Source organism: Macaca thibetana, chromosome 9 (genome assembly GCF_024542745.1).
Source record: "Macaca thibetana thibetana isolate TM-01 chromosome 9, ASM2454274v1, whole genome shotgun sequence".
NCBI lineage: Eukaryota > Metazoa > Chordata > Mammalia > Primates > Cercopithecidae > Macaca > Macaca thibetana.
Genome location: NC_065586.1, coordinates 93787923 through 93805828, shown reverse-complemented (window position 1 = coordinate 93805828; position 17906 = coordinate 93787923). Strand labels below are relative to the sequence as shown.

Sequence of the window (17906 nt, the reverse complement as noted above, 5' to 3'; positions counted from 1 at the left end):
TCAAGACCAGCCTAGGCAACATAGTGAGACCCTAACTCAACAACAACAACAAAGAAATGCAGACCTGCTGTATCCGAATCTGCATTTCAACACATAAACGTTAGAATCATCTAGGGAGCTTTTACAGAATCCTGGGCCCTACTCTAATGCAATTCAATCAGAATCTCTGTAGGGTGCCCGGGAGTTGGTGTTTTTAGATGCTCCCTGGAATGATGTGTAGCCAGGATTGAGAACTACTACCTAGATAAGGTGAAACTGAGACAGGGAGAGGGCAAGGAGCTGAGGGGGTGCCCCAGTGGGCTCAGAGCAGATGGAGGCTGCTGCCTTGAGGTGGATAGGCAGGGAGGGGAGAAAGCTTGAGATGGAGGCGAGAAGCCACTGCCACTCTAATGAGCAGCCTATGGACAGGGCAGTGCCAGAAAGGAGCTCCCTGGGGGTCCATCAGCAGATGCCAGATGTACCCAGAGCAGGGGGCTAGGGGCACTCCCTGAGGGGCTCTCCCCACCAGTGGGAGAAGTTTACCCCACCAGTGGGGGTGAAAGCTGGGATGCCAAGTCCAGACAAGGCCTGGTGTTCCTCCAAGACAAAGGAGCCTCGTTCTCTGGAGCTGAGGAAAGCCTTGGCTTCCACTCCCAGAGGTGCACATCACCTCAGGGAAATGACTCCAGAGGGGCCAGGGCTGAGTTCTGCTGTGGGCCATGCGCGCGCACTCCCCTGAGGTCTGGCTAGCAGGTGGTCCGACAGTGTGCTCATAAATCACCCCGGGCAGGCAGGTGGCCTCGCCGCAGGTCAGCAGCTGCATAGGCCGCCTTGTTCCTCCCTCATCCACCCACGCCCAAACCCTGCCCAGCGCACCTGGCTCCCTGAATCTGCCCCTTGTCTCCCAGCCGCCTACCCTGACCAAATGTTTACGGACACTTCTGTGGTCAACCAGGACCAGGGGTGATTTTTCCATGGCACACACAGGACTGGGCCTGCCCTGGCTGAAGTACTATGCTGACTTCTGCCAGATGCTGGCAGCCATGGGGCAGCGGGGCGAGAGGAAGACTCCCTTAGTCCATCCTGTGAAGCCCAGGAAGGCAGTCCTCTACCCCCACAAGAGGTCAGGGCCTAGCTCTGACTGCTGTCCCCCAGCATCTGCTGTCAGACTCACCAGGAACCTATTTTCTGTGACCAAGAAGAATCTTCCCAAAGACCAGGGAGGTCCTTCCAGGCCTGAGCCCCACCCTTCATTCCCTTCAGTCACACAAGGCTCCCTCCCACTGGCTGGAGACCCAGCAGCTGTGTTGCCCCGAGCGCACCTGGGTGCAGTGAACGATGTGGCCCCCACCACACAGAACAGAAACCCCAGGAAAAGAAACCCCAGCTTCTCCACACAAGAGGGTTGGAGGTGCACAGGTGGGAGGTCTACGTCCAACTCCTGCCTTCCTGCTTTGCCATGGGGCGACGTTCGCTCTCATGGTTATAGACGATGCCTCCTTCCAACTTCTCCACCACATTCCAGACAGCAAGGCGGGGAAGGGCGAGGAGCACAGCTTGTCAGCTGCCTTTGGCCCCCCTTTGATCAGGAAAACAGAAATTTCCCCAGCAATCCCACCTAGTAGATTTCCACTTTTAGCTCACTGGCCAAAAGTAAGTCACATGGCCACCCCTAGGTGCAAGAGAGCAGAGTAAGTCAAGCTTTTTCAGCTGGGGACAAAATCAGAGTTCTAATAGAGAACAGAAAGGACAGGGGAGGAGGCAGCTGAACACTCTGGGCTGGGGTGAGAAGAGGCAGGTACAGTCCAGTCCTGGCTTCTAATCTTGTGACTTAGTGACTGTGTAATGTCGGGAATAGTGCCCAGCTGTAAAATGGAGTAAAAATGTCTACTTCACAGGGTTGCTGAGCGTTAGGTGGGAAAATGCATGAAAAGTACAATGCACAGTATATAGATGTCCATTAAATGGTCAGGAGTATTTTTATTAACCAAAAGCGATGACCTAGCAGTGCCTGTCCATAGTAGGTGCTCAGTAAAATTCCTAATTGATTCATTAATCAACTAAGAAACAATACTGGCAGGAAGGCAAGGAAAAGACAAGAGGATCTTATCTAAAAGCCAGAACACTACTTTCAGAAGAGAGCTAGAACCTACATTTGGGGTTTTGCTTCAGAAGTATAGGTGGTGGTGTAAGCCAACATTGAAGAGATTACTAGTATTCCTATAATACTAGCAATCAATAAATATCAAGGCCATGATGGGTGGTAGGCACTACTCAAAACACTTTTGCATTCTCTGATCTTTTCTCTTTTTTTTCTTTTTTTTGAAACAAGGTCTCACTGTGTTGCCCAGGCTAAACACAGTATTATGATCATGGCTCACTGCAGTCTCAACCTGCCAGGCTCAAGCAATCCTCCTGCCTCAGCCTCCCAAGTAGCTGGGACCACAGGAGCATGCCACTATGCCTGGCTAATTTCTTATTTTTTGTAGAGCTGAAGTCTCATTATGTTGCCCAGGCTGCTGTCAAACTCCTGGACACAAGCAATCCTCCCTCCTTGGCCTCCCAAAGTGCTGGGATTACAGGCATGAGCCACTGTGGCTCACCCAACTTTTGCATTCTAATTTAAGCCTCCCAACAGCCATTCAAGGTAGTGGCATTTCAGTGATGGCGGCTGAGGCTCAGAGAGGTTAAGGAACTTGTTGGAGGTCACACAGCTTGCACATGGCAGTGCTAGAATTTGACTTCATGCTCTTAACCACTATACTACTGTCTGTAGGGGCAAAGCCAAGGCCAGGGGGTGCAGGCAGCCATGCTTCTGCCAGCCTGCCTCACAGGAAGATTTTTGGGAGCCCTGTTCCAATCCCACTCCAAGGGTACTGACAGAGGCAGAGGAGTCAGTGGCTTTTCTCCTAATTCCCAAAGACAGCCCACCCCCAATCCCCTCTCCCCTCTCAGCCCTGCCAGCATCCAGCCTTAGGTCTCCACAAAGGAAGCTCACATCCCACAACTGTTTAGTCGCCTGTAATCCTGGCTGAAGTTCACTCCTGAAGAAATGTAACGTGGGGGGTGGTTGCTGCTGGAATGTGTGTGGCTGGGACCCCACGTCCCAGCCCAGACAGCAGGCTCTGCTGGGGCTGTGAAGAACACAGGCAGCCAGGGGAATCCGGAATCCCCAGCCCCCAGCTGTGCCAGAGAATGGAATGTGCTGCTCTGGGGTGTTGAAACATACTCAGCCAGACCGGAGGTGGGGTTGCTGGGAGCTGGAGAAACTCCAGTCACAAGGCTGCCTCTGTTCTTGAGGCTGAGCCCACTTCGCTAGGGCTGGGGGTGGGAGGGAGGAGAGGAGAGAGGCTGTGCTTAGTGGGTAGGCCTTCTTGTTAGCTCAGTGGCTAGCTCCTGGAGCCAGTGGGGGCCAGGCAGAGAGAGGGGAGGGTGGCACCCAGGATTGCTCTGTTCCTCCGAACATTCTCTTATGAGGCCTCTACAAGCGCATGTGGCACAATTCACATCCCGGCTCCATGACTTACTAGTTATGTGACCTTGGGCAGGTTCCCTAACCTCCCCACACCTCCATTTATTCATCAATTAAACAGAGCTAACAACAGAACCTACTTCTGGAGACTATCATGAGGTCTTGATGAGATGATGCACTCAGCATGGTGCCTGGCACAGGTGCTCCATCAATGTAGGTGTTATCCCGAGGGCCACCAGCTGTAAGATAGATGCTGGGCCAGGGCCTCTCTTAGGGGGTGCCTCGAAGGTTCCAGGGAAACAAGGGGATGAACACAGAACTTCATATGGCTTCAGCCCCAAGGGCTGAAAATCCTGAAGATACCAGAAACCACTGCCAGCCACGGCTCACAGGAGGCTGCTCAACACAACCAACCACAAAAAGGATCGGCAGAGCCCTAAGCCCACGCCAGGCTGTGGGAGCTGGAGCCCCAGACCTGCCCCAGCAGGCGCCAGGGCTGCAGCAGAGTCTGGTTCCCCATCCCCTCCTCCTCAGGGGCCTGAGAACAAATTGGTTTTTTTTTTTTTTCAAACATGGACAATTTGTCTTCCAGGCCACCCACGTGCAGGTCCTCTTCATGCTGTGGATGCAGCCAGTTCTAAAGCACAATCCCTCCGTGACTTCACTTCCCAGTGGTACCTGCAATTGAAAGTTATGTCCCCTGCCTACTCTCAGGGGCACCTCAAGGGGACAAGGCCCACTAGCATCCCCTTCTCTGAGGCTGCTACCCAAGGATGGAAACTCATGTTTCTCCCATCTCTGTAATCCATGCCTGCAAGCACAGGCTTCAAGTCACTGCTGTTATGGTCAAGATTTCGCCAACATTTGGCATTTTCATTTTCCAAAAATAAAATGTATTGACTCTGCTTTTCCAAACTACACTCGTGCCTCTGATACTCTTCTCTGAAGAATAATCTAAAATTATTCTCTGGTTTAAAAGAAAAAAAGATCACTCTTCTAAGCCACCCAGGACAGAGCTGTTCGTCATCTAAAGGTGGCCAGGATGACAGGAGCCAATGTGTCCAGCATGCCAGGCACCATGCCCCATGCCTCCCACAGACTCTCTCTCATTTCTCTCACAGCACCTACACCAGATACACATCACCATCAGGTGCACTTTCCACAGGAGGAAAGCACAGTGAGCCTGGGGGCAGCACCCCTGTGCCAACAGGCCCCAGCACCACTCCAACAGATGGTAAAGGGGCCAAGCATGGAGCTGGGCCACAGCAGGCAGCGCCAGGCACCACCCTCTACCTCTGCGGGGACTCTGTTCCTGCTTCGGGGGAACAGTGCTTACCTCAAGAGTTGTTGCAAGCAATAAATGAGATACCGCACGCAAAGCCCTTACCAGTGCCCAGCACCCAGCCACCTGCCACCCCCCTGCCCCAGCTCAGGGCATGGTGCGTACTTCCCATCTCAGGTCCAATCCTCTTTCCTGCCGCTCTCGGCCTCCCTGAAGGCTCACCCTTTCTGGCTTTCTCAGAGGGATTAAAATCTTTCCATTCTAAAGTCTGCATTGTTTGGCATTTACCAAGTTCTAGTCCCAACCCCAACCCCCAGTGCTGGGCCCTCACAATTTGGTCACAAGACTAGGCCTCAAGTCAATCCGACAAGCATGTGCTGAGCCCCTCCTGCGTGCAAGGCACAGCTTTCCTCCTCTTGGCCCCCAGCTCACACCCAGACCAAGCTGCAGCCCCCACACCCCTGCCACCAGGGTGCCCCAAAGGCCCGCCCCTCAGCCTGGTCCTGCAGGAATTGCCCAGGCCTGCAAAACTCCAGCAGTGCCAGGGAGATCTGGTCTTCCAGTCTCGGGGAAAATGCCAACACAAAGACAAGACAAAAACAAGAAGCTTGAGGCCTTTTTATTGACAATTCTCCATAGACACAGAGATCCTTTTAGTTCCTCTCCAGTGTAAAGGAAGCACGGGGTACTGAACTCTCCTAACAGGACACAGAGGCGACACGATACCAAAGCGTGCCAGGCTCCCCAGAGCTCTGGCACCTCCACTGGCCTGGGCAGGCCCCTGGCTGTAGAGTCGCAGCTAAACTGCTTGGTCTGGGCCTAGGATGGGTCCCTTGTCTCCCCAACCTGCCTCTCTGCACCCCTGCTCCCCGAGTGTAGAAACTTCTCGGCCCCCTCATAGGTCCTGGGTCCCAGGCAGTCCATGATTCCAGGGAAGAGCTCTAGGTAGGAGACCGCCTCCCAATTCCTCCTCATCCCATTCCTTATGCTACATGTTCCCAGGAACCATGCAATAAATAAATAAATACTTTAGAAAGGCAAAGCAGCTCCAGGGAAGGGAAGGGATGCCTGAGCCAGCTCATGGCTAAGGGAGAGATACTGAGCCCATAAGAGTCCAGTAGTGAACATGAAATTGTTGGAAAGGAAATGGAGACCCCCAAGGGACCTTATCCCATAACTAAGACTGTCCTCCAGGGAATAGCCCCGGGATCCAGGACCCAGTCCAGAAAGATCCTACACTTCCCAGGCCCCCAGGGGTCAAGGGCTTCAGGACCTCTGCTCCACTCACCTGGCCTCCCACTCCATGGGGCAAGAGGCAGGGAAAGGAAGCTGGAGCGCTGGGCCAGTGGAGGACTGCCCCAGACTCTGGGCAGAGGATGCAGAAGTTGTGATCCGAGTGCCCTGTGATCCAGCTGCTCCAGCGCAGCTGGGGACACTAGGGCATCGTGTGGGCTGAATCTGTGAATTGAGGCGTCTTCGAGCGGAGGCTGAGGTCTGTCCAGCTGTTGGGGCTTCCCCATGCTTTCCTCCACTTAATGCTGAAGGACTCGGCCAACCCCTCCTATACACATTCTCCTCTGGGGGAATCTGGGAACTTAAACCCTGTTTCTAGAAGCACCCCTGGTCTTGTTAGGCCTGGCCACACCCTCTGATGGGGGAAATGATGAGATCCTGGTGCCTGGAAGGACATTCAATCAGCAGAGATGGGGTGTGGCACTCCCAAGCCCTTCTGCAGGCTTTCTGAGGCTGAGGGCCTGGCCAGTACCCTACAGGAGAAAAACCTCTTTTCCCAACCTCAGGTCTGGAATTCCCAGGCATAGCCACACTGACGCTGGTCATCAGACCCCAGTCAGACCTGACCTAGTTCACTGCTGCCCTCTGGTGGCTACTGCCTGCCCAGCCCTGAGTCCACTCATTCAGTCCCAGGCAGAGCAGGGCAACATGCCAGGCCCTCCAGGGGCTCCTCTCCCCAAGGGATTGAGAGCAGCCATTGCCAGCCACTCTCGGGTGGAGAACAGCTCCAGAATCCAGCTGGAGAGAGCGAGGAAGGAAGGGGAAGCCTACCTAGCATTCAGGCCACATTTGCCCAGCACACACCACAGGGGGCCGGGGTGGGGAGAGTGGGGCGCCTACTGCTGGCCCCAAGGATGGGTGCCTGGTTGGACCCTGGCCTCTCTTCTCACTTGCTCAAGGTCTGGTTACACGAGGCACACACAAACACAGTCTCCCTCTGGGCTTCAGGGGCTGAAAAGGAGGAAGAACTTGGTGAGACATTTCCTTGTGCCCTTTGGTTCATGGCCCCAACTACTAGAACCACCTCCCAAATGCCCCACACAGACCCCCGACCCAGCCCACACCCTCCCTGCCCAGCTTGCTAGCCTGCCCGCAGAGACTCTTCTTTCCATGGGAACTAGGGATCCCGGGCGTGATGATGCCAACAGCAGGCTGCTCCTGTGCTATGAATTAGACATGACTGTGGCACGAACAGAACACGTTTAAAAATGTCTTTTTAAATAAAATATCAAATACAAAAATTAGCCAGGCGTGGTGGTGCATGCCTGTAATCCCAGCTACTCAAGAGGTTGAAGCACAAGAATTGTCTGAACCCAGGAGGCACAGGTTGCAGTGAGCCGAGATGGCGCCGCTGCACTCCAGGCTGGGCGACAGAGCGAGACTCTGTCTCAAAAAACTAAGACTAAAATAAGTAAAATGTCACAGTGAAATTTCCCAAAATGTTTTAACAGTGGTTATCTCTGGGTGGTAAGATTACAGGGTTATTTTTCTCTTCCTTCTTCTTCTGATTAAGAATTTCCAAATTTTCTAGTTAGTAAGCATGTGTTACTTGCATTGGAAGAAAAAAGAACTTGGGTTGGGCGCAGTGGCTCACACCTGTAATCCTAGCACTTTGGGGGGCCGAGGCGGGCAGATTACCTGAGGTCAGGAGTTCAAGACCAGTCTGGCCAACATGGAGAAACCCCATCTCTACTAGAAATACAAAATTAGCCGGGTGTGGTGGTGCATGCCTGTCATCCCAGCTACTCGGGAGGCTGAGGCAGGAGAATCGCTTGAACCCAGGGGGCAGAGGTTGTGGTGAGCCAAGGTCGTACCACTGCACTCCAGCCTGGGCAACAAGAGCGAAACTCCATCTCAAAAAAAAAGAACTTGGTTTAATGTTATATTACAAAACGGTACATGAAATGTGACCACATTTTTCAGGAATATGCACACGCTTTTATTATACATGCAAGCTAATGAGCAGCAGGGGCCACGTCCGATTGTTTTCTCGGGAAGAAATCAGGAATATTTTTCCTCCTTTTGCTTATCTGTGTTGTTTTATTTACAACATGTATGTACAGCTTTTATAAAAGGAAAAAAGGGATTTTTAACTTTTGTTCAAAGTGCCAAGGAAGTAAGAAAAAGATTAAAAGTGCAGCTGGGACTGACTCCAGGAAGGCAGGAGCAGTGCTGGGAGCCACGGGGATGTTGCCAGTGCTCTTGTTTTTCAACTTTAGTGAAGCGGCCACAGGTATTCATCTTGTTATTACCCTTCATAATTCACAGGTACATCATATCTATTCTTCGGCATGTACCAAATGTTTCAGGATTTTGCTAAAGGGGATGGAGGAAATGTTCCCATAGACCTGACTACAATCCCAAGTTCCCTTGACCTCTGACACCCTTGCCCCCTTGCCACGATGTGGCATCCCTTGATGGGATACCAACCAAGCCCTGCCACCACCTGCACCACTCACCTGTGGCCCCCATGGAGGACCTGGGGACCTTGAAGGAGCAGCATCGAGAGCAGAAGCTGTTTCCACAGTTACTGCAGCTCCGCTGCAGACAAGAGCCAAGGTCAGTGTGTCCCCCACCCTCAGGCACCTGGAGTTCTCATCGCCTCCCTCCTTTACACCAGCTGATCCCACCCAAGGAAACTGGGACTGGGGGATGCACAAGTGGAGCAGGAAAGACAGCAAATGGAATGCCCCCTGGGGAGACTGGTGAAAGGTGGCACAGGGGCAGGGGAGGGCACACTCACTCCAGAAAGCCACTGCCAGGCCCAATGTGACCCAAGCCAGACTTCCTCAGTGACTCCCCTCAACTCCTCCCCACCCGACAGTCCCAAGGACACTGTTCCCAACAAATGCAACCTCACACTCACCCTCTTCTTCAGCACTGAGAAGGTGGCCGAGCAGCCTGTGCAGTTTCCTGAGAAACAGAAGCAGCAGCTCAGTCCCCGCCCATCCCAGGACTCTCACGCTCACCTGCTCCTGGCGCTTCTAAATGGGATACTCAGGACACCTGCCCAGCCTCCTTGGGTGGACACAGTGAGCCAGGGAGCAAGGCCAGATTCAGAGCCAGAAAGAAGGACTCAAACTAAGAACACTGATAGCCCCTGAGAACTGATGTCTCCAGCCATACATAGGTACCAGTCCCTGAACCCTTCCAGAGCTGAGTGGCCCCACCTGCAGGTTCAACAGAACTCAAGGAGCACCCAGCAGAATCCACTCCTGGAAAGCCAGCTAAGCTGGCAGGGACCTGACCACAGGCATTCCCAAATGACACCTGCCTAACACGACCCTTTCCAGAGCAATGCCTTACAAATACTCCACCCACAGGCTAAAGACAGAAACTCCTCCTAAAAACCCAAACTCCTGCTTTCTGTCCCCTGAAGACTGTAGGACAGAAGCTGAGAGCCAGGCATATTCCGAGAAGACATGAAGGGTAGAATGCTCAATTGTGGTAGGCAGTGAGTGGCATGGGGGGACGCAGAGCAAGGCAAGGTCCTGCCTAAACCACCAGAGATGCCAGGATGGCCAAGTGCCCGGCAACAGTGGAGGGGCAACGGCAGCTTAGAAAATGGCTAGAAGACAACAATAGGGTGTAAAAGGAGAGGAAAGATAGGGAAGGAGGAGGTTTCTGGGATGTGGGGCCCATAGTCCTGCTGTGACCCAGCCGGACCACCTGTCTGGGCAGGTACAGAGCACCATGCCTCACTTTCACACAAAGGCCCCAAAGCTTTATTGACGGCTACACGTGGTCCCTTCCTCTGTCCAGCCAAAATCACCTGAAGTTCTTGCTAAAGGAGACTCCCTAGGTTCAGGGAAAGGAAGACCTGAGCTAGAGCCAGGGGAAATCTGAGGCCAAAGCGCTTCAGATAAATGCCCACTCTGTCAATCAGCCAGGGAAAGAGAAGAACAAGCCTGCTGCTGGTGCCAAACCAGGAAACTGGCTGCTCCAAGATTCTGTCCCTACACTAAGAATTTGGGGAAGCCAGCCTGCCCCAGCCTCTCCTTAACAAGGGAGGCAGGTGAATGGGACAGGCAAAAGGAGCTACTCAAAGACTGACAACTGGCCTGTGCCCAAGGGCTCCTCTGAACTGAATGGGATGCCAGGGCCAAGCAGCCCAGGACAGCCAAGTGGGCTGGTGAGACAGCTGTGAACCCACACACAGGCCAGAGCCAGGGAGGGCTCTGGGCACTGACAGCACCTCACTCAGGTGATGTTCCCTTCCAACACCTACCAACTCTTTCTGCCCCTTCTCAGCAACGGCCTGGACTCACCCATCCTCACTCACCATGTGATGATGCCACCGAGGCCATGAGAGCAAGGGCACTAAGGCCCAGTGGGACCTGCCAGGGCAACAGTCACGGAGCCTTCAGGACAAAGGAGGGCCCTCCCCACCAAGACCTCTCCCACACGGAGGCCACAGAGAAGCTCCTGCACAGTCTGCCCTCATTCTCCCCATGCATCCCCTCATCCACGGGCAGGGGTAAACAGAATGGCCCCCGCTACAGTCCCCCAACATTCACATGTGGAATCCTAACACCCAAGGCAGGGTCCCTGGGAGGTGACTGGGTCATGAGGGTGGAGCCCTCGTGAATGGGATTAGTGCCCTTATAAAAGAGGCCCCAGGGAACTGCTGTGACCCTCCCACCTTCTCGTGAGGACACAGTGAGAAGGTGCTATGATGACGGAAATGGACCTCACCAGAACCTGATCCTGCTGACACCCTGATCTTGGACTTCCAGCCTCCAGAACTGAGAAAGATTTCCACTACTTAAAAGCCACGTGGCTTAGTGTATTTCATTATAGCAGTTGAAATGGAGAAAGATAGCCCCCAAAGCAGCTCCCCTCGCCCTGCTCTCAGGACCCAGACCCATGAGCAGAGGCTGCAGGAGCAGAGCTGCTACACCTGTCCTCAGGGCAAAGAGCTTGAGAACATTTCAGAAAAGGGAAAGAAGTGAGCGGTCTTGAAGGATGAGGAGCTAAGAGGGGTTTAGGAAAAGAAGCACTTTCTGCCCTTGCTATCCTTGAGGGAAACTGAAAAGGCCTCTGCCCATGTTGGCAGAGATTATCCAAATCAAAAATCAAATGCAAAAACGGGACAGGCATAAAACAAGGGACTCCACACATGAGGGTAAAGGGAAAATGGAGAGGGAGGATGAAGAGGTACAAAGAACACAAGAGCCGAATTAGACGATCTGAATTTGAGTCACAGCTCTGCCATTTCCAGGCTAAAGTCTTTGGACAAAGCACTGTTTTTACCTCAGGTTACTCATCTGTAAAATGGGAACAACTAAGTACCTTAACTTAGAAGTTGTAGAAATAGAAAATTATTTGCTGGACCAGAGTAATACTTCTTGTGTGTAGTGCTACTGGGGACTGCTGGAACCTGGCTGCTCTGAGCCCTTAAGAACTGCCTGCTCCTGTCACACCTACAGTAAGGATGAAATGAGATCACACATGTGCAAGTATGGAGGGTAAACAGATCACTGAACATACAGAATGCCCTACAGAAGTCAGCCAGCAGCATAAATAAAACAAAGGGGCCAGGAGTGGTGGCTCACACTTGTAATCCTAACACTTTGGAAGACCAAGGTACGAGGATTACTTGAACCCAGGAGTTCGAGACCAGCCTGAGGAACAAAGTAAGACCCCCGTCTCTAGAAAAAAAAAAATCAAAAATTAGCCAGGCATGGTGCTGCATGACTGCAGTCCCAGCTACTCGGGAGGCTGAGCTGTGAGGATCACTCGAGCCCAGGAAGTGGAGGCTGCAGTGAGCTGTCATCATGCCACTGCACTCCAGCCTGTGAGACACAGAGACCTTGTCTCAAAAAAAAAGAAAGAGATCTTGAATAACTGGGGGACATTCACACAGCAGAAGGAAAGAGCCTGTCCAGGACATCTAATCCTGAGAAAACAACTGCGCTGGTTGCTGCGGGGGTAGGAAGGCAGGACCCTGGGGGCCCTGAGTTAAATTCCTCAAGATAAACTCCATAGGCTTCTTCCAGGGCACAGACCCTAGAACTTGACACCAGAACCCACAGTACTGCCCCCTTCCCCTGCTCCCATCTGACAGCAGGCAGGAGGGCCCTTCCTCAGGAGCAAGCGGCTCCCAGGTCAACCTAGCTACTCTAGGCTTCCTCCACAATTGTCACGTGGCTCAGCTCCCAACACTGCTGATCTAAGCCAGGTCTCCAAGCTGTGCTAACCATCAAGTCCACCCTTCTCCAAAGCTGCCTTCCTTGACCACTCTCCCCAACCCTCAGTAAAATAAGGACTGACTGGGAAGAGGTGAACTCAGGGCTCTTATGATGTCCAGAGAAACAATGTTTGCTTCAACTTGCTTCCAGTTGGATGAGAAAGACCAAGACAGGATCCTAGGAACCCACGGGGTGGGCCAGGGCCTCCCACATTAACTGCACCCACTACTCACTATGAACCAACCAGCACTGTGCCCTTCATAAGTACTACTGTCTCATTTGACATGAGACCTGTAACAACCCTATGAGGTCAGAATGATGATCCCCCTTTTACAGAAGGGGCAATTGAGGCACAGGGTGTGAAATAATTTGCTCAAGGACACCTGGCTGAGCTGGGATTTGCAGCAAGCGGTGAGACTCCACTCTGTTCCTCGCCATCATGCTACACTGCCTTCTGAAGTTCTGTCAGGATTACGGTTCTCTGCAGTCCCGGGATGGCATTTCCCAAACTGAGTTCCTTGTCTTCCCACAAGTGAATGTCCAATCAGGACAGAGGGATAAGAAGGAACCCACACCCACTCCCTCAACAGTCCTGCCGGGCATCTGCTAGCGCCCCAGGGTCCCGTGGACACACCTTCACTCCTTGCTCTTGTCACAAGTCAGTACCCACAGTTCTGAGACTCTGCCCCGGTGGCTGGGTGTTCCCCCGCCGAGTCCCAGCAGTCCCACCCTACTCCCCCACCAGCCCAGCCCTGTGCCCTGGCCGAACCGAAGTTGTTGGTGGGGTAGCGCTTGCGGAGCCGCTCCGTGAGCCGAGACACCTTGCTGCGCAGCACCTCATTCTTACTCAGGAACCCGTTGTCCTGCAGGGCCAGCTCGTCCTCTGCTGGGCACGGGACACCCTCATCATCCTCCTGTGGGAACAGCTCCTTCCAGTCCTGCCCACCTCTTGCAAGGTTGCGGGACCTGTGTGCAGAGGCATCCGGCACAGCAGCCCCCACGAGGTGTGGCAGCAGCCGGTTCAGCTACCCTCCCCAGCCCAGCCCCTGCCCACCCACCAAGGCTTCCACTTACCAGCACCACCAAGTGGGTCTCCTGCCTCCCAAGGTGCGGGGAAGAGGAGAGAAAACAGAGAGAAAAAGATAGCAAGAAGAAAGAAGCTGCCCGGAGGGGCCCCCAAGCAGAGGGAAACATGGAAGCACTGCTCTGAGCTCTGCGCACTTCCCAAATGGTTACGTTGACAGACGCCCCCGCCAAAAGAGGATCCCAGCATCGAACGGCCTTGGAGAAAGCTGGGTACTACTGTTTCTCAAACTGGGTGATATTAATTTAGTAGGTCTTTATTTGAGTAGAACAAAAAAGGAAAGAAAATATCCCTTAAAATGTATTTTCAGGAAACTTTTGTTTCACTTAAGTTTTACATATTTTATAGACCTAAGTGTGAACTGGGTCAAGATGCAAAACGTGTTCCTTACTACAGGTCATGAACAAAAATGCTTGAAAACCCCTGCTCTACATATTCCCTCCACCAAGATTCACGGTCTATAATTATATATCAAAGTTTTGGAGCAATCTTTTAGCCATCAGAAAGTCAAATGCCTGCATGGCCTGGGCTGATGTATGATTGAGGTGAGTTGGGGTAAATCACAGGCCTAGTGGAAATCCACGAGGTGTTTTTCTTATATCTCAATTTCCCACTTTACAAAGAGAGATAAATCAAGAGAAATTATATCCTACTCTAAGAAAAACAAAAACGCAAATGTGACAAATGGCAACTGCCACTTGATCTCAGCGACAAGATACAGCAGGGGTGTTGAAGACCACCTGTAGCCACATGTGACCTGCGTAAAGGGGACAGCAGCTCCTTAGCAACACCTACTGCTGCATACTCAGGGCTACCAGAGAAACTGGAAACCTGCAGTTCTAACAAAAATCTCTCCATATTTAAACATTGGCTCAAAAAATTATTTTGAAACTTTGCATGCCAAATAAAACAACTTCTGCAAACTACCAGTCTGAATCACCATCCTAAAATCAAGAAGGCTGTTTAACTTCCCCGACCTAGCAGTTGGCCACGCAACTACTTTCTCCAACCTCCCCTCCCTGCCCGGCAAAGGGACATCTTATGGAACTCACTCTGCAGAAGAGCGGAGACCCAGGGCAGCAGCCTCCTCAAAAGCTGCCTTTCCTATATCAAAGGCACCAAGCTCACGGTCTCCAGCAAAGGCCAGAAATCATCCAGCTCCCCGAGTAGGGCATTACCCAGAGACTTCCAGAGCCACTCTTGCCCTGGGCACCCAGGACAGCTGGCTCAACAAGAAACAGGAGCGGGGAGGGGTTCAGTGGCACCCTTTCAACCAGTTCTAGCTCACAGCAAGTTTTAGCTTCTCACTTGGACATTGAAAAACAAAAACAAAAAACAGCTCCAGGACCACCCAATTTTTGGCCTGCTCAATAGAGGATGCTGGGGAAGGGCCACCCACCTCAATCGCATCTTTAAACTCCTCATCTGGCTCAGCCTCCTCAGCCTCCTCCACGCTGCCCGGTGTGAGGTCCTGGGAAGAGAGACTCTATGACAGAAGGAGAAGGATGGCAGCGTTGCTCCCTAAGGCAGAGGACCACCTCCCCAAGCCAGCATCTAGGCTACCCAAAACACCAGGAAATGGCACAACTGCAAGAAAGAAGGAAATCACAGGAAGGAGCAACCTCTAGCCTGGCAGGGTGAGGGAGATGGAAGCACGAGCACGGCTGGCCCTACAGTGGCCGCATCACACAGTGGTTGAGGGTATGAGCTCTAGAACCACAGGGCTGGGGTCTTAGACACCAGCCTGGTGTGGTGGCTCACGCCTGTAATCCCAGCACTTTGGGAGGCCGAGACAGGCACATCACTTGAGCCCAGGAGTTTGAGACCAGCCTGGGCAACGTAGCAAAACCTCATCTCTACTAAAAATACAAAAAAATTAGCTGGGCATGATGGCACATGCCTGCATCCCAGCTACCCAAGAGGCTGAGACGGGAGGACTGCCGGAGCCCAGGAGGTGGAGGTTGCAGTGAGCCGTGATTGCCCCACCGCACTCTAGCCTGGGTGACAGAGGGAGACCCTATCTCAAAAAAAATTAAAACAAAAAAAAAAAAAGAAAGAAAAGGAGAAAGAACGAACCTGCACTCCATGACGTGACTGTCTATCTATAAAGCACTTGAAGCAGCATCTGACACAGGGTAAGCACTCAATGAAGCATGGAGTAGCTGTTTTTATTGCAACTATTATTATTAAACACTTCAGGGGAGATAAGGCCTGGGAAACAGCAGGAACTACAACAGAGGCCAGCCCAGGAGCCATAAACAAGCTGATAACAGAGGGGCCCACAAGCTGCCACAGCAGGCTCTGCCCTGACAGTGGCACTTACCTCCGTGGGTGTGAGGGCAGGCGTGCTGTCCATCAGACCACCCTTCCCCCCAACATCTGGTGGTGGAGGGCTCTCAAAGGCATGCTCTTCCTGCTTTGGGTTCATCCTCTGCTGCAGAGATGCCCTGTACTCAGACACAACTACCCAGGGAACAGAGAACAGGGTAGGAGGCAAAAATGAGACACCATGAGTGGCACTTTGGGGGTACCCACTTCTGCAGCTGGCTGGCCTCTCCTCCCTCTGCTACGGGAAAGAGTCGCCCTCCTAACTCTGAGCAAGTCACCTAACCTGAGCCTCTTCAACAAAACTTAGATACCACCACCTGCCCCAGACGGCTACAGAGATTAAATGTAGTAAATGGTCAATAAATCACAGCTTCTGTAATTAATTACTCTACCACAGGGAAGAAAACAAATACAGCAATCACCCAACATAGGTACAGACTCAGGCCTCTGGGACTCAGTGCCTCTCCAGACTGCTTCGCGCTTTAGAAGCCAGACAACAGACGGGTACTCTGGGATCACACAGACATGGGGTAGCAACTCCAGGTGGCTGCACCCCAGGGGATGGGTGGCAGCTTTGGGAAAACATCCTTCCCTCATCTTCCAGAAGCCAGCATATCATATAAGCAGTGATTCATCTGCCTTGGGAAGGGAGGGAAGGGAGATGGGAGCCTAATGGTAGCAGCCTCCCCTGGTGAGATTCCAGCTTCATCTAACATCTCAGAGACACAGAACCCATGAGAGAGGACCCCAGTGTGGTGCTGCCCCTTGTGGAAGCACAGCAAACTGATGATTAGCTATAGAGACAGAACTGCGGAGCCTAGCCTAGCCATCAGAACCAGCCTGGGCCCCGTCCCTGTCAGGCCCTCCAGGGCTTACCTCGGAAGAACTCCACATTCCCCAGAAAGAGGGTGCTGTTTAAAAGGGTGAGGACCCAGCAGAGTGGCAGCAAATACAGCATGCAGACCGTGCCCAGAAGAGCCCCATAGAACCTGGATGACAGGGAAGAACCACAAGATCAGAAATTCATAACAGCAGAAGGAGACGGGTTTGGAGGAAACCCACAGTGGGGTCCAGGTGAGACACAGCTCTGGGCACATTAATAAACTGACAAGACCGGCTCATCAAACCAGTGGAAAATGGCGATGAAGACTGAGAACTACAAGTCACCAGTGCAAACATCTAATGCTGGTGAGGCCGAGGTGGTATCAGCTGGGGGCACATGAACTCGTTCAACCATGATCACTCCTCAAGGTCTAGACTCTGAAGTCTAGAGTAAGACAGACTGGGATTGAATCCAGCTCTGCCACTTCTCATTCTGAGAAGTCTCTTGGTTCTCTGGGCACGGCTCCCTACCTGTGTAAGATGGGGACTGAAATAGCGCCTACTAATGGAGTTACTGTAAGAGTGAGATAACACAGAGGACGTGTTGAGCAGTGCCTGGCACCAGGTGAAGACAACAAACATTAGTTATCACTATTATTCACATTAAAGAGCCTCAAAAACACCCATTCTGTTTGATATGGTAGTTTCATCCTTGAATTTATTCTAAGAAAAATTTTCTAACAGATTAAAGCTAAATCCATAAAAATGTTTACCATGGGGTTAGTAAAGAGAAATTGATTAAGTCTATAACAGAATGGTTCCATAAACTATATTTGCCATCTATATTAATCTGGTATTATAAATAATTCCAAAGGCTATACAACAAAGAAAATCATCTTTAATAAGTGGAAAACAAAAGAAAAATCAAACATACACTACGAAATTATACATCCATAAAGTAGATGCATATGACAAATTCTAGCAAGCAAAACAAATATGAGATTGGGCTGCACAGTGGATTACATGGTGAGTTATTTTCCTATTATTAAAATATTTTTACCACACATAAAAGAAAGCATCTAAACAAAAGCCTACATTAGAGCCCACAAGCATATGCGCAGATACACACACAAGAGCCCAGGAGGCGAGCTCTTCCCCTGAGGTAGGAGGGGCAGAGGTCCTCTCAAGGCAGCTGGCTTTGCTCAGGCTCAAGCTGCAAATTCCAACAGGGTAGTGGTGGGAGAGGAGGGGTCACTCACTGTGAGGACACGACGGGGTTCTCCCAGTGCAGCACACGGTAGGCAGCTTCACAGGTGCAGCACAGGCGGCTCAGGAAGGCCTCCAGCTGGATCAAGCTACAGATACAGGGGCTTTGGTGAGTAGGCTCCACTCCCTTGGGAAGTGGAGCCTGGGGCCTTGCAGGTACAGCTGGCTAGGGATGGTCAATCTCTCTAA

At 52.1% G+C, this 17906-nt stretch overlaps 2 protein-coding genes across 13 annotated transcripts in view; one reads left to right on the top strand and one right to left on the bottom strand.

Moving 5' to 3' along the window:
* Positions 1 to 17906, top strand: part of MMS19 (MMS19 homolog, cytosolic iron-sulfur assembly component) — a 458727-nt gene that overhangs the window by 150667 nt on the left and 290154 nt on the right. The window lies entirely within an intron of this gene.
* Positions 5337 to 17906, bottom strand: part of ZFYVE27 (zinc finger FYVE-type containing 27) — a 24287-nt gene continuing 11717 nt past the window's right edge. For 3 of the 12 annotated variants that reach the window (XM_050802916.1, XM_050802921.1, XM_050802920.1), the window contains 9 exons: positions 17711 to 17806; positions 16506 to 16618; positions 15625 to 15764; positions 14701 to 14787; positions 13292 to 13312; positions 12987 to 13131; positions 8893 to 8939; positions 8486 to 8567; positions 5337 to 6977 (listed from right to left, as the gene is read on the bottom strand). In XM_050802916.1, the coding sequence (XP_050658873.1) occupies positions 6913 to 6977; positions 8486 to 8567; positions 8893 to 8939; positions 12987 to 13131; positions 13292 to 13312; positions 14701 to 14787; positions 15625 to 15764; positions 16506 to 16618; positions 17711 to 17806 (796 nt within the window). In that variant the 3' untranslated portion in view covers positions 5337 to 6912. Of the gene's footprint in view, positions 6978 to 8485; positions 8568 to 8892; positions 11450 to 12986; positions 13132 to 13291; positions 13313 to 14700; positions 14788 to 15624; positions 15765 to 16505; positions 16619 to 17710; positions 17807 to 17906 lie in introns of those variants that run through there. The other 9 variants (XM_050802917.1, XM_050802922.1, XM_050802918.1 and 6 more) reach the window with 6 other exon arrangements.